Genomic DNA, 24748 nt, shown 5'->3' with positions numbered 1-24748 from the left:
AACGGAGAATGCGGAAAAGAGGTGAAGAGATGGTCCAAGCAGGTTGGAATGGGTGGAGAAAAGTGTCAGGGGTACCAAGAGATGGAAGAACATCAGTCAGAATAAAAGGAAAGGTGTACAAGACAGTGGTGAGACCAGCGATGATGTTTGGACTAGAAACTGTTCCAATGACCAAAAGACAGCAGGCAGAACTAGAGGTTGCAGAGATGAAGATGTTGAGGTTCTCTTTGGGAGTGACCAGGATGGAGAGGATCAGGAATGAGTCTATCAGAGGAACAGCGCATGTTAGATGTTTTGGAGAGAAGGTCAGAGAAGCCAGACTGAGATGGTTGGGTCATGGACAGAGGAGGGATAGAGAATATATTGGTAGACGGATGCTGGAATTGGAGCTGCCAGGCAAGAGGTCTGGAGGAAGACCAAAGAGAGGATTTATGGACGTCGTGAGAGAAGATATGAAGGCAGTTGGTGTGAGAGAGGAGGATCCAGAGAATAGGATTAGATGGAGACAGTGGACTCGCTGTGGTGACACTTGGAGGGAAAAGCCGAAAGAAGAAGAAGAAGAAGATTGCTTTACTTTATATCAGTAAAATACACACACACACACACACACACACACACACACACACACATATGCACATCGATATGGATTCCCACATATGTTCTCATGATATGATCTCAGTCAAATGCTCGTAACCGTTCACCGGGTTATTTGTTTATCTGACTGTTTGCAGAGGAGACGAGCGGCGCATGAGATCCGAGCTAGAAATATAAAGCTCCACTCACATCAGCGCTGTTGTTTCTTCGACTCAGCAATGTAATTATTGAGCCAAATGAGAGCAATGATAGTCGTCTCCCTGGCCTGACCTCCTCTCAGACCGACGGCTCCCTGCGTGATAATGAGGAAAGAAATGACTCGGCAGTCGTAAACAAATAAATCCTTCGGCGAACGCGGCTGTAAATGCGGACTCCATTCTCAGAGATGAGATTAGAAGGGATGTTTATCATTTTACAGCATTAAAAAAAAGCAGCGTCACCCTTTCATCCAGTTCTGCGTGGCTGAGGGTGATGCCGATTTCCCGAAAAGGCCGGCACACTTAACAGGATCGTTTTATGGGCCCTTACTGAATAAGGGGCTCTTCGCTTCTTCGGTGGCTCCGTCTGTCATGCGTCTGTTCTGGGAATTGTAAAGTGCGCACCGCTGAATGTTGGCAGCTGGCTGTTCTCCGTCCGTCCCGACTTCTTCCGGGGGCATCTATCATGTCCAGTCCTCAGATTAGGCCTTTGTCCACCGGTGTTTCGACACCACCTTATGCAAACAAACCTTACTTCACTGACTTGGATCTTACTTCAAACCGTTACAGGGTCAAAACACACGTGTTTCAAGTCTTTGGTGTAATCAGTCACAGCGAAAATTTTCAGTTGGACCCGCAGGAAAACAAAACAGACAAAATGACCGAGTTGCCAAATTTTATTGTTGAAAGAGGTGTATTATGATCACGGGAGCAAATTTTAATGTGAAGTCACGGGAGGATAGATGATTAGATAACACAGAGCAGTATTCAAATCCCTTTCCTATACACACACACACACACACACACACACACACACACACACACACACACACACGCTGCCACTGCACTGTGTCTCCATCCTCTGTGATGTTTGTATCTGTGCGTTTGATTTGCCTTTATAATGGTAATGACAATAAAAAATACTTTCCATTGAAGTGCTGTAAAAGCAAGAGGGATTACAGCGCTTGACCACCAAGTGCTCTAGTGTGACATTCAAGCTTCCTCCTTCACAGCGTCCGTTGTGTGACATCACAGCTTCCGCTTGTGTGACACCACACACACACACACACACACACACACACACACACACACACACACACACACACACACACACACACACATACACACACACACACATACACACACACACACACACACATACACACACACACACACACACACACATACACACACACACACATACACACACACACACACACATAGACATACACACACACACATAGACATACATACACACACACACACATAGACATACACACACAGACAAACAGACACACACGTGATGTTGCATAGCCCCCTAGTGTGGGTGAATAAGTGTTGCGTTATAGTTACCCTCCGTGCCGCTAGATGGCAGCACCTCTCGGTGCGCGGCCATGTCGTCACGTCCGGCCGCGAGGAGTGCTGGGTCACGAGGCTATAAATTCAACGTGTGCGTGACGTTGCAGAAAGACTCTTCTTTAGCTAGCCACTTTGTTAGCCTGTGCCAACCCGATCTCCGCAAAGTCACCAATGTTCTGATACTTTTTCGTGTTTTATCGAAGAAAGAGCATCGCTATATAATACAGGACTTTTGTTATTTGTTATTTTACATTTTGAAGGCGGTCAGTTATTTTATTTTTATCGAGCGGCTGGTTCGCCGACACCGACTCGCTTCCTTGGAGCCCGGCAGATGGTTTGCCCGGCGATGTGCACCGCCATGATGGACGGGAGCAGCTCCGGACACGCCAGCGGGACGCGGAGAGCCAGGACGCCGGCGACGACGTGGACCTGGAGACGGCGCGGCGTGGCCTCGGAGGGCGGCGAGGCGCTCGGGGACGGGCGCGCCGACGCAGGGAGCCCGTACGGCCGAAAGCGCCCTCGCCGAGATCGAAAGCGGGCCCGGGCGGCCGAGCCGAACGAGTCCGCCGCAGGAGCGCTGACCGCCGGGCAGGAGACGCCGCCCGCCGCCCCGGCGGAAGCCCGACACCCGGGCGCGATGGCGCCGAGGAACACCACCCAGTACCTGATGAGCAACGTCTACGGAGACATGGCCGAGCCCGGCCAGGACTCGCATTTCCCCGGCGAGTCCCCGCCCCCGCTCCCGGACGCGGTATACGCGGCCCCGGACTGCGGCTACGACCGCTGCCTCGCCTTCCAGCTCAGAGACTTCGAGGCGCTGTTCGGCCGGTACTGGTAACCACATGGACCCGGGCCCGGGGCCCGCTGGAGGCCCTGTCCGACCGACACAGACAGAAGGTGTGGACTGGAACATGCGGGGGCAACCAAAGAGAACCACCTGTTTGTGTGTGTGTGTGTTTTAGCCTCTTCCGCCTGTGTTTGTTTCATGGTTGGGCTTTATTTGTCCCACAGTGGCGCACTGGACGCTGCCCGCCCGGTAGGGAGCGCTCCTGAGCCCCTGCGCCGCGCAGCGCCGCCCGGAGGAGCGAACCAAACGCACCACTGGCCGTGGAGTCCAGGTAAAGGCGGCCAGGTATTCCTTGCACTGCACTGTCCATCTCACCACGGAGGTAAATGTCCTGTCACTGTCCCTGTCTGAGAGTTTTCCAGGTGAGCCTGCAGGACAAACCCTCAGCAGCAGCGCATCCGGCGTCGGTCTGCACCTGACGGACATGAGGTGACATTTAATGCCCCTTTGGTTGTGTTGACCTTTCCGGAGGTTCAGGGTGAATGTCGTGGCTATTCGTGTCCTCTTTGAGTGAAATTGTATGCAACGTTGAGCTTTATAAAGTGCTTTAAATAAAATCAGTACCATGTGAAATTCCCATCGGGGTATTTGTTTCTATTTTGTTCCCAGTTCTGCCTAAAACCATAAAGGAGGTAATGCAAGCCTAAATCCTGGTCCCGGAGCTGCAGAATAGCTCGATTTGAACTTTTGATCTTCACTGGATCAACAGCTTTTTACTTCACAATGTGTCCATGATGAAATGAATTCACTCAACGGTGACTCGGTCTCCTTCTCCGTTGTAGTACTCTGGCCCCCACGCTTGGTAACCTTTGAGACCGGACTGTGTCCTCACACAGATCTCAGGACTTCACATTCTAGGTAATTGGGACAACTTTTTACTTCACGGAGCGGTGGGTTGCGAGGCAGCTGCGGTCCGAGTCCAGCAGATGCGGCTGTGTTCAAGTCCGTTAGATGGTGCGACTGCCAGATTGCCTGGTAAAATAATCCTGTGTGTTCTTGTCTGATACGTGAATGAACAAAGAGTTTGAAATGGGGAAACATCCCTGTGCCCAAGTTGTTCCTCCAGCCTGCCACACCACCAACCCGCCACTCGGTGGCAGTATTGCTCAGCATGGAAGTCCTGGGAGCCGACCAATCAGGTCATCCGGTGCAGGCGCCGGGTCTCCACGCCGGTCACTGCTGCTTTCAGACCGTCCTGTGTGACTTCTTTCCACCAGAGAATCTGTCCCGGAAGGACCCGTGGCATCGGCCAGGATGACTCGCTTTGCTGGTGTGACAGTGACTGAGGTGGAACCCGAAGGCGGCTCGCCTTCAAACAATGAATCACTGCGGTGTCAGCCTGGCTCCCCGAACAGGCCGGCGCTTCCTCAGATGTGAAGAAACGCCGGGAGCCGGAACTCTGAGCGACGTTATCTTGGTTCTCCTTGTGTGGCTGTTAATCAGAACGGGATAAAATGGCGGCGCAGCAGGTTGTGTCCTTGGCCGGCGCTGGCCGGCCGAGCTCAGGACCCGTCTTTCCGCAGAGCTCTCCTGCGACTGTTCCGGCTGCCAAGTGGCCCGACCATAAATGACCCCGAGGGTGTTTGTGTTTGGGGGCGCAGACGGGCCTCCTGATGGATGGAGGTCGTTCTGGGCCGCCGGCATCCATCGGCTTGTGATCGGATGTCTGGCCTCCGGGTCGTTCTGGGCCGCTCCGATTGCCGTGGTGATCACAGTGAATTCCTGCGGAGGGTTGAAGAGCTCGGTGTGATGTTTATAGTTCACCTATATGATGCACCCAGATCAGTGTGAGCAGGGCTATTATAGCACGTAATGAAGGTTTATTCCATCTGCAACCGGAGGTCTGCTGACATGGTGTCTCAGCCAGCGGTCGTTCTGCGCTCTGATGAAGAAGGTTTTGTTTTGCACTACTTCCTTGAGTTCTCGGATTTTGATCCCTTCGGCTTTGGCGGCCGTAACAACCAAAAACTTGCCTTAATTTATTTTCTCTTAAATCTGATAAGAGTTGCCGAGTCAGCGGCCCAAGAATCGTCACATCACTATTTGCTGCTCTTGACATTGAAATGGGTGAATTAGCATACAGTCATGTTTTGTTGGCGTTCTTTGGCGCTGCCGGTGAAGTCGTGGATTACCGTTAGGAAGCCGAGGTCTGGTGGCAGCCAGAACGAGACCAATAGTTACTGTTCCAGCTTCAGGCAAATGGAGTTGGATCTAAGGAGCTTATGAAAGCTAAACCTTTTCACGAGTCGAATGTCTTTGCTCTTCTTCGAACGCGCGCTGCCCTCGAAACTGAAATAACACCGTGTGCTCGCTACTAAGCGACACGGCGAATAGAAGGCACGGATGAGGTGAAAATCCCAAACGTTTCAACGGACTCTGTTTCCGCAGGGCTTTGATTGGACCTCCTGCGCGGAGAAGCACCGCCACCTTATACCTTATCAGGTCTCAAGTCTCCCCTCCAGTTCTTTGAAGGGGAATCACTTCCTGCCGCTCCGACGGGGTGCCATATCTTCTCGGGGGGCGTCGCCCGAGGCCTTTCCTGTCCACGTCCATCTGCACCTCACACCCGATCCGGAGTGGAAGTTTGGCCACTTGGCTCCTCATGAGTGGAGGGGCGGCCGGCCAAGTGTGGGGGATTTGGCCGTGACAGGACTTTGGACTCAGCTTCCTTTTAATTGGAGCTGTTAAAAGAATCTGGTGTGTTAGCAAAGTGTGTGTGTGTGTGAGAGTGAGAGAGCTGGAGTCCCACTTAAAGTGTGAAAACACATCATGGATAAATGTCAAGACTTTGTGTGTGTGTGTGTGTTAGTGTGCGCGTGCATGCGTGCAGAGGGAATTAAGAGTTAATCTTCATCCTGGAGTCCTTCCACACCCCACATGAAGGCAGGACGCTTAGCTGACAGCCACTGATAACTATCTGTGTGTGTGTGTGTGTGTGTGTGTGTGTGTGTGTGGCTCCAGGATGTACACCAGAGAAATGAGCTTAGAGAAGTTCCCCACATGAATGAAAACAAGAGAAGCTGCAGCGCTGAGAAGGTCTGCTGGCAGAGTTCTTCTGCTCGGAGAGCCTCCTGGAGTCTGAATGATCCAGCGGGCCGGTGTTCCTTCAGCTGCTCATCTCACCAATCATCAGCGAGTATCGATTAGCGTCGTGACGGCGTGGATCATCTCAGCAGACCGTTATAGAGATGTGTCTGACTTTGACCTCTGACCTGAGGTGGACGTTCCTCCGGAAGCAGCTGAAATCCCCGTCCGTGGCCGCTCAGCAGGTGGCTGCAGATGGGTCGCCACGGCAGCCGTCTTACGTGGTGGATGGCTAGTTGGTCCCCGCGGGGTCAGAGGTCACGGACGCAGGGGCCGGTGTTGATTTCAAACGTGCCTCCAAGATGCTCCGGCGTCTGACTTCCTGCTTGTTCTCAGAGGTCGGTGTTTTTTAAAGCTGTAAAGCTGTGAACTGACTGCTCTGGAGAGTCTTTGTAAATCCCAGTCATTCAGTTTGTCAGTCGTTTATTGCGGCCATCATCTTCTCGCTCGTCTCAAACTGTGTTCTAATTCGGGCGCCATAAAACTATAGGAGCTTCCTAAAAGTCAGGAGCGGTGACTGTATGTGATATCGTTACGTTCATCACTGATGGATCCATCACAGCCATAATATTTGACTTGACTGAAAAATCCTTCATGCTGAAATGACTGAAAGTCATTGACGGCTGGTTTTAGATCCTTCCTGAAGTAGTGCGGACAGACCGACCAGATGTTTATGGCACGTCTTCATGATCTGTCATTTGGTGATTCTTTTTCAACAAGAATTGTTTCTGTCTTTTCCTAACTGGCAATGACAGCTCTATCTTCCCCCTCACACCATCTGACCTGCTCGTCCAGAGATCTCCTCTCTGGTTTTCCTTCAACTTCAGCATCTTTTGACCCAGATCTCCTCCATCCCTCCTGTGTCCATGTCCAAACCATCTCAGTCCGACTTCACCATCGTCCAAACCTGCAGGCAGATCTTTTCTTCTCCGTAGACGAAATCAAAAGTCTTTAAATCTGCGTTTGCAATGATTTAGATGTTTAACCTGCAAGAGTTATTCACTGTGACAGAAGGAGGAAGCCGTCCATTGACCGTATGAGGGTGATGGTTGCTGTCCAGTCAGTCACGAGGAGGTCCTCGATGGACGGAGGCGGCTCATGTTCTTCTGCTGTCCCACAGCAGGACAAGTCTCCGCTTCAACCTGGGAGGTGGCGGTCCCTCACGTGACCTTCACACCAGGTGGTCGGGTTCACCTTCTGCCTGATGTCCAGGGGTGACAACACCATCACACACACACACACACCGTACTGAGCTTTCCACTTAAACATTTCACACTTCCAGCCACGACAAGGGCCTTCACCTGCTGAAGAACGCCGGCTCCACCTGAGGGCCTCCATGCTGGGCTTGAAGCAGCAAAACAAAAACACACGTTGTCACCTGGAAAAGAGCCCGGCAGCAGCTCATTAACATTAGCCTGGCGAACGTCAGGGGAGGAGGGGGCACATTTTACACACACACACACACACACACACACACACTAACACCCCTGTGGAAGGTTAATGCGTGATTTTCAAGAACCAGATCACTTCGTAAACATGATTAGCAAGAGCACATTGGAGCAATTATAGCTGTGCTTGTTAAGTATAACACATTGAAATGATTCTGTGTGTGTGTGTGTGTGTGTGTGTGTGTGTGTTTGAATCTCCATGATCTTTGTTACCTCATTAGATTCTATTCACTCTCTGCTTCTTACCGTGTGTCGGCCGTTTTGATCATCGTAACCTCTGGGAAAGGCGGCGCTCCTTAATGTGGGCGTCCTGGGCTGGCGTTTGCCGACGCTCTGGTCCTCCGGCCGCACGCCGCCGACACGTGACCATGTGATTCACTCGTTGACGGAGCCCTAAGTGTCACTCGGGCTCCGTCCCGGGCCCACTTTACAGTGTGACCCAGATGGAAAGGCCTAGCAGCTCACGCACACACCGCATGCAAAATAGGACAAGGAGAAGGGGTCGCTGACGGTCTCACACACACACACACACACCACTGCTCTGCTGGTTCATTAGTCAAAACAGTCCTCAGTGAGGAAATAAGCCACATCTATTTCCATCCTGGGCTCGGCGCTGCTGCCCTGCTGCTTCCCTGCACACACCCGGGGCCTGCGTGGACGTGGGCCCGGCAGCCTGGGTGAGCGGGCAGGTGTGTGTGTGTGTGTGTGTGTGTGTGTGTGTGTGTGTGTGTGTGTGCCTGGCTGCATGTGTGTGACGGTCTTATAACTGTGTCAAGGGCATGAACCAAAAACCTGATTGCGTTGCATGAGTTCATGGGCAGAAACGTTGGTCCTGAAGAGGCCGGGGGGCTCAGAAGAAGAAGGATCGTGCACGAGCTCGCCGGCCTCCGCCGACGTGCTCCGCTCCGGCCTGTGTGATCGGCGCCGCTCCTCGCCGCCGCCGCCGCGCCACCCGGGCCGTGTGCGTGCGGTGTCGTGACGATGCTTCACGTGGAAAGCTAACGTGTGACTCGGCCGCGCTCACGCCTTCCTCCGCCGGTCCTGGTCGGGAACCGAGCGCTCGGCCCCGGTCGTGAGCGCCGCGAGCGGCCGATGGGAGGATCTTACCCTGTCAGCCGCCGTCGGCCTCGAGCTCGGCGACTCGACGGCGTCTCCGCTCAGCCGCCTCTCCGCCGGGCTGAGTCAGGTCCTCAGCACGCTTTGAAATACACCGTTATGTAAGACGAACCCCTGCTGGTGATGATGAGAGATGAGTTAGAATAATGAGAGCGTTTGACAGGGTGGCGCCGCGGAGCAGCGCCGACAGCTTCCACCTCTCAGCCAGAAGGTCCTCGCTTGGATTCTGACGGGGTTCCTTCCTGTGAGGAGTCTCCATGCTCTCCCCGTGTCTGCGTGGGTTCCTCAGGGTTGTCCATGTTGCAGAAGGTTCAGGGTTAGGGTGACCCGACATTGTCCAGATGTGTCGATGATGGTGATGATTACCACTCGCCTCTATTTGTCAGGTGTTCAGCAATGTAAATTAGCATTTTATATAAAAATACAAGCATCTCTATATATGCTGCATTGTGAAGGTTTAGTGAGCGACCGGGTCCCATGAGCCATAACTCTAATGAAAACACTTAGAAATAAATCTCAAACGCTGATCACGGGTTACGTCTCGGAGATCAGCGGCGGTAAATAAATCGAGCACTGATGGAAAAACTCCCGGGAGGCCCGCGGTGCATCTGCGTAACGATGTTCTCTGAGAACACGCCTGAAGCTCTTGTACCCGCGCTTGTCCAGAACTCCTCCGCGGCCCAGGGGACGGCCCACCGAGCAGCCCCCGGCAGATGCGTCGTCCTCAGCCGCTGGAGCCGAGAGACGCCGGGGTCCGAGGTGATGGCCGGGAGTCAGCGGGAGAAGGGCAGCCACGCCGTTCCCGGCGGTGGCTGTGGGCAGCGGAGCGTGAAGAACATGTGGCGGAGCAAGAAGGTCACCTGAACAGCTCCTCAAGTCCGGCCTGTAGAGGACCCTTCCACCTCAGTGCGCTCACACCTGTTTGGGACGGTTTCTCCTCCTTCGCGCCGCTTTGAAAACCTCCGACCTCTGAGCTGGACCTCGGCCATCGCACGTCCTAGGAAGGACTTCAGAAGCAACACGGGGAGGGAAGTCTCCCGGGTCAGATGTTTGTACTGACCAGGCGGTGGAGCACCGCCCGGGTCCACGGCTGCCGCTCCGGGCCGACTCGTTTCTCAGGTCCGACAAAGACAACGGATTCTGGAATGATGTTCGGGTTCCTTGAAGAACGGTCACGTTCCACCCTCTCCGCGAGCAGAACCTACCTCGCTGCCCTTGGGTCTTGAAGACGATCGACTTCTGGACCTCACGGCCGGAACACGCGTTCACTCGGTCACTTCACGCCGGGACGCACAACCTCTGGACGACGTTGGATCTCCACCGAACCTCCTGCACGTGTTTGGACTGAGGGAGGAACCCCAGGCAGACACGGGGAGAACATGGAGTCTCCACACAGAAAGGCCCCCTGTGGGAATCCGACCAGGGACCTTCTGGCTGCGCGGAGCTCCGACCCCTGCGCCAGTGAGGACGCCTTTTCTTGGTGAAGGCGCTGCCTAGATGTTTGTCCCAGATCAAGTCCGAAGCCCCTCAAAAGCAGACGATTATCTGTCCAGTGGGAAAAGTGACATTTTCTCACAGAGGTTTTCCTCCGATCCGTCCGTCCGTCCGTCCGTCCCGGAGCCACTTTGTCCCGACGCCGCTGCCCGGCTGGACGGAAACAGGGCGTAATAAACCCGAGCTGATGCAGAAGCAGCGGTCCTGGCAGGAGCTAAATCATAAGATCAATAAGATGCCGGCTCCGGGGACGATGTGAGTCCGGACCTCCGCGACCTCAGCCTCCCGTTCAGGATCTGCTCTGGACTCGCCGTCCGTCACCGGAAGCCGTCACGGAGGCGGAGTCATGTGGCAGGTGTGCTCGGTCACGAGGAGAACGTCTCGGTATCGCGGCCGGGCTACGAAGCTCCGGGACGCGGAAACACTCGGTCGTGCGTGAAAGAGCGAGTGCGTGCAAACGTGCGACTTCGCCGTTGTTATTCTGGACCGGCGTGGGCCGTGAACTGCCAATTGCGGCGCGATTGGGCGGCACTTCCCGCGGCGTGGAGAAGCACTCAGAGAGCGGCGTCCGCCTCCTCTCGCGCCCGGCTCTAATCAATATGCACGAGAGGAAACGGCCAGGTTTCACGAACAGGAAAAGAAAACACATGTCACACACTCCTCAGGAGAAGAGCTACGGGTTCAATTATGCTTTCACTGCCTTGCCAGCGACGGTTTAAAGGAAAATTGATTTTTTTTTTTCCCTCTGAATTCTCGGCGGTGATGGATGACTCACACCGTCTTATTGCCGTGAGACTAAATGAATGGCGGCCTGGCGTCGCACAAACAAACCCCCGGGAGAAGACGGTCCTCCAGGCTGGTCGCTGACAGAGGAATGGGTTTGTCCGCCGTGGCTTCTTCTTCTGCGCGTCCAACCTTTTCGAGACGGACCGCTCCAGAGCCAAGGCCCACTCCTTCATTCTTTGTCCACAACTGCTTATCCAGGAAGGTGCTGAAGATGCAGATCTTCTATCATGAAAACCTGCATTCAGTGGTTCATCTGATGCTGTTCGTTTGTTGCTGAGGCTGGAGCTGATCTAGAGGCAGAGGAGGATGGATGGATGGATGGATGGATGATGGATGGATGGATGGATGGATGGATGGATGGATGGATGGATGGATGGATGGATGGATGGATGGATGGATGGATTCAGACTGTGTAAACTCATCAGCAGCAGCATCACAATGCCACAATGTTTGAGGTACTGTAGGTGACAGCGGGATTAGAACCAGCGGCAGGTTTACCGGTAGAGAGCGTGAGGTGGAACCTTGTGGAAGCGGCATGGAGATGTTGGGGTTTTAGACGCCAATCTTGTACATTTAAGCCATTGCCTCAGGAAAGGCTCTTGACTTTTCGATAAGATCGGGAGGGCTTTCCCGTCACGGCCGTCTTCTTTCTATTCGGTCCCGTCCGCTCGTCGCCCTTGGCAACAATATCTGCTTTTGGTGATCATGCCAAAGACCCGGATCTCCGCTCATAAACAAGCGACTCCCTGTGTTTGTCTAAAGCGGCCGTGAGTCGAATGTCACGGCTCATTTCTTTTTGCATATTTTCAGAAGGCCAGTTTGCGAGCGACGCGTCGGCGTCGGTTCCCCCTTCCGATCTCTGGACCGATGGAGAACGGGGGCCGGAGACGGGGACGGATGCTCGCTCCCCCTGTGTTTTCTTTCTTCTCCGCCGGAGAATCTGCCAGGCGGAGTCTATTTCTGTCGTCGGCGGTCACCGGAGTCATTTGCGGTCTGCCAGCGCTAATACTTTCTATCAACCAATCACCCAAACATTTCCACTTCCACTTCCAGACAGAACAAACCGTTCCCTCCTTTGTTCCATTTTCCCCTCGTTCGTCCATCAGTGTAATTGCACTCTCTCCAGGAATAGAAAGTAGCTGTCGCCGACTGTCAAGGAGCCGGTGGTTAAAGTGTCCTTCAGCGGGCCCTTCAAGCTCCGTGGACTTTCTGTTGTTTCCCTACAACTTATTCAAACCTCACGCCGAAGGCGGAAGGATCGACGGTGTATTTGTGATGGATTTCCATCATAAGCCGCCATTCTGGCGAGTCCAGGGAGGCCGTCTTGGTTAGAGATGCTTCCAGAGCCTCCCGAAGGCTGACAGTTTCACAATTTTGCAGGTTTATCACGAGCGTCTCCCTCTTACTCTGATCAAATACACCTGGATAGGATTCCAAGCTCCAAGCGGGGTGACGGCGGCGCCGAAGGCTCAGATGATAGTCAATGAAACGTCATCAGCGAGCATCATCCGTCTTCTCACGCCGGCACCGTCCCAGAGAAGGAGGAGGGAATTAAACAGCAGCTGCTCCTGCAAGACATTTGAATGTCTGGAAACAAACCACCAGGAAGAGGAGGAAGAGGAGGAAGAGGAGGAAGAGGAGGAAGAGGAGGAAGAGGAGGAAGAGGAGGCTGGATGGAAAATGTCCACTGCCAGATTTCACCTTCCAAGGGGGGCCGAGGGGGAGGAGGTCCACCGATGTCCAGAGAAGACGGATCCGTCTTTAGATCTGAACCTCATTAATGATAGATGGCCTCCGCTTTCATAGCGCTTTCATCACCCTTTCAAAGAGCATTCATCCATTCACACACACACACACACACACACACACACACACACACACACACACACACACACACACACACACACACACAATGGCAGAGCTGCCATGTCAGGAGCACGTGGGCGCTCAGAGTCTTTCCACTTGCAGACAGAGAAGGCTGGGAATTGAACCAGCAACCTTCCTCCCCCAAACAGTGCTGCTCCTGTGTTGGACTTGTTATCTCCTCAGGGTTCTCCAGACCCTCAGGGTTTCCTTCTCAGCCCTGACGTTGGTTGGAGCGGTCGCTTTCGGTGTCGGTGCGAGGTCCAGCTGGGGTCCGGGACTGGACACGGAGCGCCGGTGCCGCCGCACTGGTTTTGATCTTGGAGGCCGCCTTCTCCTGAAGCCGCCCATTGGTGGTGGAGATGTTAGCAGCACAGGAGCGGTGGAACGCAGCGCGGTATCGTGTCTCAGCTCATCGTAGCACGCCGACGCGCAGCGAGCACCGCGTGAGCTGCTTCGATGGCTCGTGACCTCGATACTACGACTATTAGAAGCACCGCTGCTGGAAATGACATCATCTTCATCTTCATCGTCCCGTGGCTGCGAGCGGCACGAAGCTCGCCGCTCTGACAGCTCGACCCGAGAGCCGGCTCATCACCCGTGACTCACCCGCTCCGAATACCGACCATTTGACGTACGATTTAAAGAAAGATCAGCTCTCCGCCGCTTTCAAACCAACTCTTCACCCGTCGCTTCTGTCCAACTCCTCATCCTTCTTCTCAGACCTTCTCCTCGCTCGCTCCTGAATGAATCACTCCAGGAAGAGGAATCTACGGCGACGCTCCTTCCCTCCACACCGGCCGACACCCGGACATGAAGATGCAGCCGTGGTGACAGGATGACCCGTCTTCTCAGTTGTCCTCAGATCTGAAAACCGCGACCCGGTACCGTCGCAGGAGATCGGTGGACGTGCAGAAAGGCACCACTTGGACTTCAAAGTGAAACATCAGGACCTGGCAAACATGACATGGCTGGGAAAGATCTCCTGTCCAGCTTGTTTTGGAAGCGTTCTGGGTGCAGAAGGACAGATGGAGGCTGCGCTGTGCTCACGCACGCAGGAAGAGGTCCAGGACAGCATCCTGGAAAGTCTCTGGATCTTCTCAACTATTCCAGTGACATGATCCTCAGAGCTCCGGAGCACCAGAGAGCTTTCCAGAGCTGTAGGACCAAACGTCTCCATCTCACGGTACGTGGACGACGCCTTTCTTCTGGCTGCGTCGGAGGAGCTCCGGAGACGGCTTGGTGAGGCGGCCGACGTGAAGGTCGATGGACCGCAAGAAGAACGGAGGGTCATTTCACAGACCTGAAAGGGACGACGGGACGGGCAACAGAACGGTCGCGAGTCTCCACGCGACATGTGGACGGTTGCGCGTCCGTACGTGGCCTGTGATTGGTCGGGGGTGAATGAAAGCCGGGATAGGCTCCGCCTCTGCTCAGGAAATAACCAAACGCAGTTCCTACAAGATCTAAATGTTTGATTTTGATTCTTTGACGGAAGCGACCGAGCAGGAGGAAGGACCTGGATGCACGTCAGCCCGCCTGGTCCAGAGGAGGAGACACCTCCTCATCCATGCTCCCTCTAATTTTCCATACATCTGTGCATACAGTGAACCTCTGAGCACACTGAGGACCGCTGGGCGCAACATTACACGTGCACGCTGTGGCTGCACGCCAGTATCACACCTGGGATCACGGCTTCCATTTAGTCCATATTTTTCCTTGAGAAAACAAGCTTACTGCTTCAGCTTGGCTGCATGTTTTGCAGAGCGGATCTTTCTCGCTCCAAAAAGAAAAGTTTCACCGTTTGTTCTTGTATTTTCATCCTCAGACAGTCGTTCCAACTTAGAAGAACCGCGTTTCTTTTTTCCTTCGGTTTGGTTATTGAACGTTTCACGTTCACCGCCCGCTTGTTTCACCACGATAAGGGGTTCACTTACCTCCGCCACACCGTTATTATTGTTATATAGCGTGTGTGGGCAGAGCACGTGCGCAGGTACTGTCAACGCCGTGATTGGCTGCGTCGTGTGGTTGCATCGAATCGTTCGATTGGCTGGACACCCGTCACTCACTGAGTTACACAACAAAATGATACAGAAAAAACTGTAATATATCTGGTTCCTTTGCAGCGCGCTCACTGCGCTGGACAGGTCGTCTTGTGCGGCGAGAGTGTGTGAGCCGTGCGCAGCTTGGAGGGAACATTGCTCCTCATGCTTTGGTGGTGGAGATGGCGTCCTCCTGGATAAGGGTCGGCCAGGCGGGCCGGCGGGGACACGTGGCGTGCCGGGCGTGAGAGACGGCGAAGCGGGAACAACGTGACTCAGCTCGGCGGCGGGATCCGTTGGTGGCGATGAAGGTGTGACTGGATGGCGCCGGTCCCGGTTCTTCTGGCGAGCTTCCGGCCTCGGAGCTTTGCTCTTCCTGCTCGGGTCCGTCGGACTCGCTCAGCCACGCCTCTGCCTTCGTGACACCGGAGGATCTAGGTAGAGGTAGAGGCCCTGCAGGGACTCGGAGAGGGGGTTCGTGACCGTGCATGTGTGTGTGTGTGTGTGTGTGTGTGGTAGAGATGACGACGGGAGGCCGTTTACCCTGCATGGCAAAAAAAAGGAAAAAGAAATCATTCTGTTGACTCAAAATCAATGCCATCCCTCCCCGGCTCTGCGAGGCTCTGGGGTCTCCAGAAGATCCACGGCCACCACACGGTGGCGCCGGAGATCCAGGATCTCCTCCCTCCTCTGCTGCCACCTGATCGCCTCCGTCCTCCATCACCGTCTCCCGTATCCTCTTGTTCTATTGGCCTCCACTCACACACTTCTCATGTAGATGGAGGTGAGGGGGTCAGGTGTGTGTGTGTGTGTGTGTGTGTGTGTGTGTGTGTGTGTGAAAGTCTTAAAAAAAAATCACCTTTTGTATCGGACACGCTCTCCTCAACACTGAGTTATTGGCCTTTTGAATTCTTGACTGCAGACGTTCAGTGTTTCTGGAGATGATCTGAAGGTGCTGTGATGAAGAACCCAGCCGAGGCCCTTCTCTTCTTCATCGCTTATCAGACAGGAACCGTATTTGCAACGTCTCCACAGACCATCGAGGACGGATGTGACATCTTCAGCCTGGTCTTCCTCCTCTGAGCGAGCAGATCCTCCAAATGTGGCCCCGCATGCACTCGGGTTCCTGAAGGTTCAGTTGATTTCTGCTCTTCTGAATCGCCTCTTTACATCCGCCATTTTTGTAGTTTCAAGACTTGCCTACGGAGCGAGGACGGTGGTCTGATGTCCCCAGGCGGTCTGTGCCTGCGGGCTGGTTCTTAAATATCTCCTCAAGGCTCCGGCGCCAAACATCGCCTCCATAAGTCTTTCTCTTTGGGCGCGTTGACGTTCTCTGCGTATCACGGACACGCGATGCTGATTTGCTGGCGGCATGTGAGGAATATCAGCAGGTCACCAGCATCATTCTATCTCAGAGGACGGCGTCCCAAAGTGGAAAACAAAATAAAGCAAAGCGGCTCCAGGGTCGGATCCGGCGGGAGCCGACAGGAAGAAGAGTGGCCTTCGTCCATGATATGCGTCGCTCATCCTGCGGTGGCGAGAGGCTCCGCCCCCGCCAGGCCAGAGGCGGGTTCAGCCCGGTCGATCACACCTCCGACCGTGCGCCCTCTCGCTCGCACGCCATTGACCGCTCGCCCGCCCGCGCCGACCGAGGTTCCCGTCAACCTCCTGCGTGTTCTCAGAAACCCCAGCATGGTGTTTTCTCCTCACAGACACACCGTAAGAGGAGCTGAGCTGAGGTGCACCTCCTGATCTTCTCTAGGTTGATGTTCTGCATTCTGATGGAGCGGGAGGGGGCGGGGCCAGGAGCCGGGGGGCGGAGCCCGAACCTGGCGCCGCACACCGGGGCCTCCTGTCGCTTCTGCTCGCAGAGGGCGCGGCGAGACGCCCGGCGCTGGAGAAGCCTGGGGCAGCGGCCCGACAGGCAGGACCGGCACATGGCGGGTTAATAAGGGTATCCACATGCATGTGTGTGTGTGTGTGTGTGTGTGTGTGTGTGTAGTCGCCGGGAAGGGAGCGGAGTGTGGATCAGCTCCGATCAGACTCACAAACACATATAGACGCAGAAAAGCGTCCACGGCGGTTATTTTTAGCGTCCGTCCAAGGCGGCGCTCGGCGTCTCTCACACAAACCCCCGCCTGGCAGAGGAGGCGCTCATTCCTTCTTCTCTCTTTGAGGGGACAAACATCAGTCCTTCACCCTCACACACCCTCCCCTCGTAGTGTGTGTGTCCTTCAAAACATCTCTGTGAACATGGTTACCGACCAGCGTCCATCCCCGGCCGACCCTCGGTTTATTTTTACACGGCCTCCTCGTGAAGTCCCAAATGTTGCGCGTGGACGTCGGGCCCGTCGGGGACGCTGCTGCTCCCGGCTGATAATCTGACGTCTCCTCGGTGAAGACGTTGTGACAGCTGATCTTTCCCGCCGAGAAGCTGCAGCAGAGCTCCAGGAACTCTGCGGCGCATCCTTATCTCCACTCCAATTCTTCTAGCAGGTTTCCATATTTTGTATTTAATGCTTTTTACAACCACTTTGCCTCGCAGTCAGAAGGTCCCTGGTCTCCATGTTCTCCCCGTGACCCAGAGAACCCGGAGGAACCCGCGGAGAGAACGTGGAGACTCCAGACAGAAAGTCTCCCTGCGAGGATCCAACCAGGGACCTTCTGGGCGTCACCAACGCAGAGGTCCTCCTCCTCCCGGCACCTCAGTCAGCGAGGAGCGCTCCTCGTTTCCTGCCGCCAAGCAGGAGGACAGAGGCAGGAACCTCTGGACGGCGAGATGTTCCCGTGTCCTTCTGATCGCTCGCACCGAGTCACAGAGGGTGTGAGAGTGTTGACAAACATTTCTTCTTCTCTTCACACGAGCGAGGCAAAGGCGTCTTCTTTCACACGGCTCTCCGAGCAGGACGACTCACACGTTCTGCTCCACGACCTTGCAAGTGCCAGAATGACCTCCTGCCGCCCGCCGTCGCATCCACCTCGAAGCCATGAGGTTTCTCCCGCTTCTAAGTCAGGCCTGCCCGATACGTCGATCGCGATCTACCGGTCGATCGCAAAGGTAGCGTGCAGATCGCATGGCATTAAAATGAGACGTCAGCCTATCATCCTCACTATGAAATTTGTCACTTGATTGACAGTCGGTCCGTCCAATCGGACCTTTTCTGTCACTGCGCATGTGCACATAGCATGCCTTCTAGCAAGCTAGCGAGTTAGCCTTCAATATTTGTCTTCTAAACTTATGGGTATAAAAATGAGTGGTAAGAAAAAGACTAAAACGTATCACTTCTGTACGGAATGGGAGGTGGACTTTTTTTTTAATATCCCATTTTTAAAGTGCGTTTGCCTCATCCGCCGGTCTGCCGTTGCTGTACCAAAAAAGGGAAATTCGGAGCGTTCATAAAAACCACGACACCGACTTCCCTCGGAAAAGTGAGTTGAGAAGGAGAAAGGTGAAGGAACTAAAATCCCAGCTGTCATTTTTCTCACAGCTAACTTCAACTATGCTGCAGACTCCATTCAAGTCATCAGAATAACATATTTACCAAAAAAGTACTCTACAGAAAGTACTTGTAGTGTGCCTTAAGAGTTATGCAAGATCTCCAAACATTTATTGTGTTACGTATACTCACTCAATATTTATCCAGCATTTTTAGTGGAGGTAGATCATTCTCACATGGTCATTTGAAAAGTAGCCCACAAGGTGAAAAAGTGTGGCCACCCTTGTTCTGAGTGTTCCAAGTGGGCGTGAGGCCTCTGGAGCGCCAAACATCTGCAGAGGGTCTAACTCTGCTTCTCCTTCAGACCAGGTTCACGTCCCTCTATTCCAGCCGTCCATCTGCTCTGTAAGCCGAGCCCAGACGTCCTTCTCCCGACCGTCTTCTCCGAGGGGCTTCCACAGCGTCTGCAGGCCACGTCCTTGTAGCGTCTCATGGGCGGACCGGTCAACTTCTGCAAGAGAGACCCGGCTCGGAGGGTCACCTCCTCCGCGCGGCTATAATTGAAGTTCTTCTCACGTCTCCGAAGCCCGCCGGCGATCGCCATCTTTCCACGGCGAGCCGCGCAGCCGGGCGTTCCCTCCAAGTCAGAACATGGGTGATATCGCAGCGACGCGACGACCTTTGCGAAGCGAGACATCTGCTGAGTCCGTCTGATCTTTGCACGCTCTCTGCACAGCCCGGCCTCGTCCCAGCCGGGATATTCTGAGGGCCGGCTTGACGTGATTGATGGCGCTGCATGAAAATGAGTGGAACTCGTCATTTCCCTTCATAGGCCATTAATGCCAGCGCGGACCTCGGGGGAAATTCAACCGGAGGAGACGGACTCACCTGGGACGTCTTCTTCAGCGCGCCGATTGAAACATGCACGGGTTTGTGTTCACAGGGAGTGAGCAGTGTGTGTGTGTGTGTGTGTGTGTGTGTGTGGTCATGGCATTCATACAGCTTGAGAACACGGAGATCCGTGGTGAAATTAAAAACAAGACTTTTGAAAGAGCCGACTGCATCACAAAGGTGTCCGTAATTTCCCCGGCGATGCCTTGAAATGATGAAAAGCTCCCGCCTGGTGCTGCCATTCCTCCTCCCAAGATCTTCTTTCTCAGCTCGTGAACAAGGTTTTGATCATTTGAAAAGCCAACTGTCTGGAGAACAAGTCTTTTCTCCACATGCGTTCCCAGCTGTACCTTCAAGTGAACGCGCTGCTGATCAACCTGTAGAATTCCCAGTTGATGCTTCGCCTCTGTTTTTTTTGTTCATGTGTTCTCTCGCGTGATTCTCAACTCTCTAAATAACTTCTCACGGTGACTCGACTTCCTCCACAGCGAGCAGAATTTACTGGTTCCAAAAAGTAACAACCAAAGAAAAGCCTTCTCTGCTGCGACTGAGCGTCTCTGGACCGACGCCTTCAGCGGACCTCCTAGCATTGATGGAACCCTTTGGTCCCACAAGCCCTAGTAGATACACGCAGACCTCCACCTGGAAAAAGCATTCAGTTGTTTGCCAAGATAAACCAGAAGCTCGTAGCCCAAGCATACAAGTCATGCGTCTCTTCCTTGCGCCGATGGCACCCCTGTGTTTCAAGTTGAGGCACCTGGAGGACAATCTCACAGATCTCCAGACAGCTTGACTGACAGTCATCGAGGTCCCACCGCTGACCCCAGGCCACGTCATGTTGTTCAACATTCCAACTGACGCATATTCCCATATGCTATGCTATGCTATAGTTACTTCAGAAAGCCACAGCAGACATGTCCTCATGTCCAATCAACACGGCTCTTTTGGGTTTGTCGTTGTCAGTTCTCGTCGTGGCGTCTGGACTTGGTTTCGTCTCAAAGGTTGTCCAGTTCTAGGTGGCTGCTGGGGTGCCTGGTGTTCCCCTCCTGGGGTTCGATGTGGATCTGATGTGGATCAAGCGTTTGTCATGTAGATGAGTAGTTGTTGTGCAGCACTCGGGTTGAAAGGGACGGTTGTGTTACCATGCGTATCCTTCGGTGTGTGTCGTTTGGGTCGCAAAGGCCCAACTCAACTTGTAAAACACAAGATGTCCATTTGATCAGCTGGGCTGAGGTTCAGGTGGAGTCCCCTGGACCTGCTTTTGGTTGCAGACCTCTCCAGGTGAGGTGCAGGGTGCAGATGGATCTGTAGGTGAGATGGCTTCTTGGACTCCTTCCAGCGAGTGTGGACTTCACTGCCTTCGAGGAGGTAGCCTAGGTGTGGGAGGACCAGGGAGTCCCGCCATGAGGAGGTGGTTCTCCGGTGTTGGACCATCGGAGGTTGTCTGGTCAAGTCTAGTTTTCTTCAACGAGGTCGGACGGTGCCGGGCAGATACCCTCCCACCCGCTGGCTGTGCCGACCGCGGCTTCATGTTGCAGGCGGGACGTCAGAGGCAGAATCTGCCCGACCGCTGGTCTTGCGATGACTTCCAGTGCATTGTTCAAACCCTCCCACGACCTTTGGCGGACCTCAATCATTCTCGCGCCACCTCTCATGTGATGTTCGAACTTGTACTGACATCTGAATGCTATCACGCGACGGCCGCCGGTGGGTCCGGAGAAGCGAACCCTACCCTCGCCGCGGCCCAACAGGTCAATCTTGGCTTTTGACGGTCGGGAGGTGTGAGTCCACGGCGAGACGCCTGCCCTCATCTGATTTTTCTGGTGGACCCTGCAGCACCTCGCACCTTTCCGCGTGGTTAGCTCGACGCCGGGTAAACACAGTGACCTTTCGGTCGCCAATTAACACTGTGTACCCTTCATATGTTCACATAAAGCTAAACAGGAAATGGGATATGAAATAATTCATGCAGGATTCGGTGACGTCTGAGCCGATGTCACCCGCGCTCTCAACCTCTCATAAAACCATCCTTGCTCAAATGTCAGATGTGGTGTGCAAGCATCCCCGGGACAATGAAGGGTATAAGGTTTCCTGGCAAGACTTAGCAACACCCAAACTTAGAACTGACTCCCTAAGGATGTTGGTATGTGTGTGTGTGTGTCTGTGTGTGTGTGTGTGTGTGTGTGTGTGTGTGTGTGTGAGTGTGCGCCTGAATGTGTGTGTACGTGTATGTGTTGATCTTGATAGAAGGGAGATGCAAGGTAAAATTAGCTTCTTGCCCAGAGCCCTCACAGTATGTTCCACAGTCCACAGCGTACTGTAGATTCCTCCGTGTGACGAACCCAGAGCATCGGAGCGAATGGCGAGGAAAGGCAGGATGGAAATTTGGAAGTAAGGATATGGAACATCTCAGCCCTTCCATTTTATTCAGATGTTGCGAAGAACAACTCAAATACAAGGGATCTGATTCCGGTATGCAGTGACGTGAAGGTGGACAAAGACGGTATCGGCTGGTAAAGGCTGCGGCGCTCCGGCGCTCCGGCGCTCCGGCGCTCCGGCGCCCCGGCGCCCCGGCGCTCCGGCGCTCCGGCGCCCCGGCGGCCCTCGCCGGCCTCGCTGCAGGATAAGGAACGGTTGAATGTTTGACACTGAAGCTGTGGACTCTTTGTGCAAAGCAGCATGTAAGGATGGATTTTATCGTGACGGCGGAAAGTCTTCCGTCGTTGTCAGGTGTTGTGGCGCCCGTGGGGAGGGCGCCGCTGCTCCACCTGAGAGCGCCGCATGGGGCCGTGTCTCCAGAAGTCGATAACGGGGAGCTCGTACGCCCGCGGACCCGTTGCCCCTCGCCATCGATCGAGCCGCCGCTCCCCGCGAACGTGCGGGTTGTTGTTCCGAACAGACAAAACGCCTCGCCGATGACGGCGACCGGCTCCGCCGTGCGATCGCCGATCGGCTTGTGTTCGGCGGATACAAGCGCGGCGGCAGAAACTATAGCCTCTCCAATAATACCTGGTCGCATTACGAGCCGAGCAGCTGTCGGTCAATGCCAAGCAGCCGAGCGCCGGCTCTGTCGCCATGGAAACAATATATTTTTATGAATAGCTAATTACGGCGATCGCTCGCCGTCTGATATCCATAGTTTCAAGGACCGGTTGTGCGGAAGCCTTGCCATTCTTCACCTCGGTATGAGTCACAAGCCGCTCAGCAAACGGTGTCCAGATGGAAATGCGGGTCTCGTCGTCCTTGCCGGCTTCTTTTTCAGCAGCCTGTTTACCGGCGTCGTCACGCTGAGCGCGAATCGATGGCTGTGCTCTTGAAATCGATGGCGGAATCGGCGGCATCGAAAATCGGTTCGTCCGCCATCGGAAAGGAGTTGGTTTTTAGTCGTCCGCACGCAGACGTACCCGTGTGTCCGTGTGACGCACAAGATGGATTCTGCATCCCGGCAGTCGACTCTTTGAATGAATGTTTACCCAAAGCTATTCACTCTTTTTGCGGTCCCGTCATGTCCTTCGGCGTGCCTGCCAACGGTTTTCAGTGTAAAGGACCTCAGAAATATCCACCCTGCGGGAGAAGTCAAAGCCCAAACCCGGCGGCCACCGCGGACCGAGCGCCCTTGAGTAAAGTCGACGCCGCTCTGGCTCCTAACCGTCAGTCACCTGGATTCGCCCGGCCGGATTATTCGACAAAAAAAAAAACGTATGGTTGAATGCACGAAAATACCCCCATCAAAGCAAAGGAGCCTGAATGTGCTGCACCCGAGCCCAGGCTTTTGCAGAGAGTCGCTGAAAAGCCAGCGCATAATCGAGTGACGACAGCAGCGACTACAAAAGAGGCTCACTTTGTTACTTGCCAAGGTAGCATCTTTTCATTGAGGAGGCGGCGGCGGCGGCGGCTCCGTGCCCTCCAGAGACTGACAAATAATGTACTCGAGTCTTTGCAGAGAGGACGGCTTTCATTGACTCCCTGAATGTCGGCCGTGATAAAGCGCAGCTTGAATGAGTGCAGTGAGCTTTATCGTAGGACACTCAGACATGAGGCTCCTTCAAAAGGCACGGAATGCCTTTTGGACATCTACCAACTGTAGCCCGTCTGATTTTTCATTTTCCACCCTGGAAGGTGTTTCGGCGCGTCTTCGGATCGACCCGGGGGTTCCGTGACTCGGCCGGCGGAGCGGAGCGGAGCGGAGGCCCCTGCGATCGGGAGGTCGCTCCGTCGGTCGTCACGACTCGGACGTCGGACGGTGTTCTCGGCGTGGAGCCGGTCCGGAGCGCGCTCTTTAGGGCGATCTACGGAAACCCAACGTCCCGCCGGGAGCAAGCACTTGCAGACGGCGGCGAGGAAACACCGGCTCTGAACGGCCAGAATCCTCGGACTGAGTGCCGGCGGCCTTCTGCCTCGACCGGTGGGGAGGGGAGTAAGAAGGACAGCGTCCTTGGCAAGACTCTGAACCCCCAGGTGCTCCCGCTGGTCTGCTCAGCCCCGGCAGTGTGTGGGAATGTAAGAAGCACATTCAATGCTCCGTAGATGGAGGGCGCACCATTTACTGTAAAAGCAAAGGATAAAACCCCGAAAGATGCGGAATAGGTGCCAGTGTGGGAGGTAGCTGTGTGGCTCAGGTGGTCGGGAAGGTTGTCTTGGAACCAAAAGTGTCCGGTTCGATTCCCGACTTCCTTGTTGAGCAAGACCCTGGACCCCGAACCCCGGCACCAGGGAGTGCTCAGGCGTCGCTGATGCTGTGCCGCAGGTAGAGCTGAATGTGACTTCTTCTTCTGGAAACACTGCTATGTAAAGGAGCAGACGGTGAGCACGGGGTCAGAGGGTCCACACAGGTCTCCTGTCTTGCGACTACACTTTTCATACATACGACCCATTTTCTGCTCAAATGACTTAGTAAGAAAGCCAGATGGGGGTTTGACTGCTGGGGCAAAACAAAATAGTCCTTGTAAACAATGTGTGAGTGTGTCGGGGCAGAATGGGCCGAGGACAGAGAGGACCCATTAACCTGGAAATAAGGAGGACGGGACGGTGCTTCAGAAAAAGCATAAAAATGGTGAAATGAACTCAAGAATGCAGGAACGGGAAGAGAAGGAGTGAGAAGGTAGACAGCGGTGAGACGGAGGAAACACTGAGGCTGGAGATCGGCCATTCACGGAGTCTCCTACCCTGCCGTCAGATGCCGACTTCAAAAAGCGCATGAATCTTTTGAGATTGCGAGTGCAGCCTCGCCGCCCGGCGCCTCAGGGGGAAACACTACTTAGAGCACACAAAGGCAAAGGCTTTGAGGATCTACAGAAGCGACGTGAACGTCCACACGGCAACAAGTGCTACCGCCGATTCCACATTTTAATCACCTCGCTCATTACTTCATGCAAATCAGAGCTGCGTGTCAACATCTGGAGCCGGAGAGGGTGGGTTCGGATTGAGAGCGGCCGGATCTTCTCCGGGGCGGCCGGATCCACCGGGAGCGTCGTCGGGAGAAGGCGGCTTACAGTCCCGGATGATAATTTCCTTGTATGACTCCGGGAGATCCGGCAGAGAAGGCCGATGGAGCCGGTGGCTCCGTCAAATTGCACTCATCCTTAATGAA

At 54.4% G+C, this 24748-nt stretch overlaps 1 protein-coding gene across 1 annotated transcript; it reads left to right on the top strand.

Annotated features, from left to right (window-relative positions):
- The first annotated feature begins 2259 nt into the window (after window positions 1-2259).
- LOC147234351 (uncharacterized) lies at window positions 2260-3574 on the top strand. The gene is made up of 2 exons (XM_086146184.1): window positions 2260-3047; window positions 3162-3574. The coding sequence occupies exon 1, from the start codon at window positions 2482-2484 to the stop codon at window positions 2986-2988; it is 507 nt and encodes a 168-aa protein (XP_086002310.1). The 5' UTR covers window positions 2260-2481; the 3' UTR covers window positions 2989-3047; window positions 3162-3574.
- The last annotated feature ends 21174 nt before the right edge of the window (window positions 3575-24748 follow it).

The sequence above is a fragment of the Fistularia commersonii genome, chromosome 5 (genome assembly GCF_037954325.1).
Source record: "Fistularia commersonii isolate RoL2024-O1a breed Wild chromosome 5, RoL_Fcom_v1.0, whole genome shotgun sequence".
NCBI lineage: Eukaryota > Metazoa > Chordata > Actinopteri > Syngnathiformes > Fistulariidae > Fistularia > Fistularia commersonii.
The sequence above is the reverse complement of the archived record's forward strand: the minus strand, read 5'-3'. Positions and strand labels throughout refer to the sequence as shown.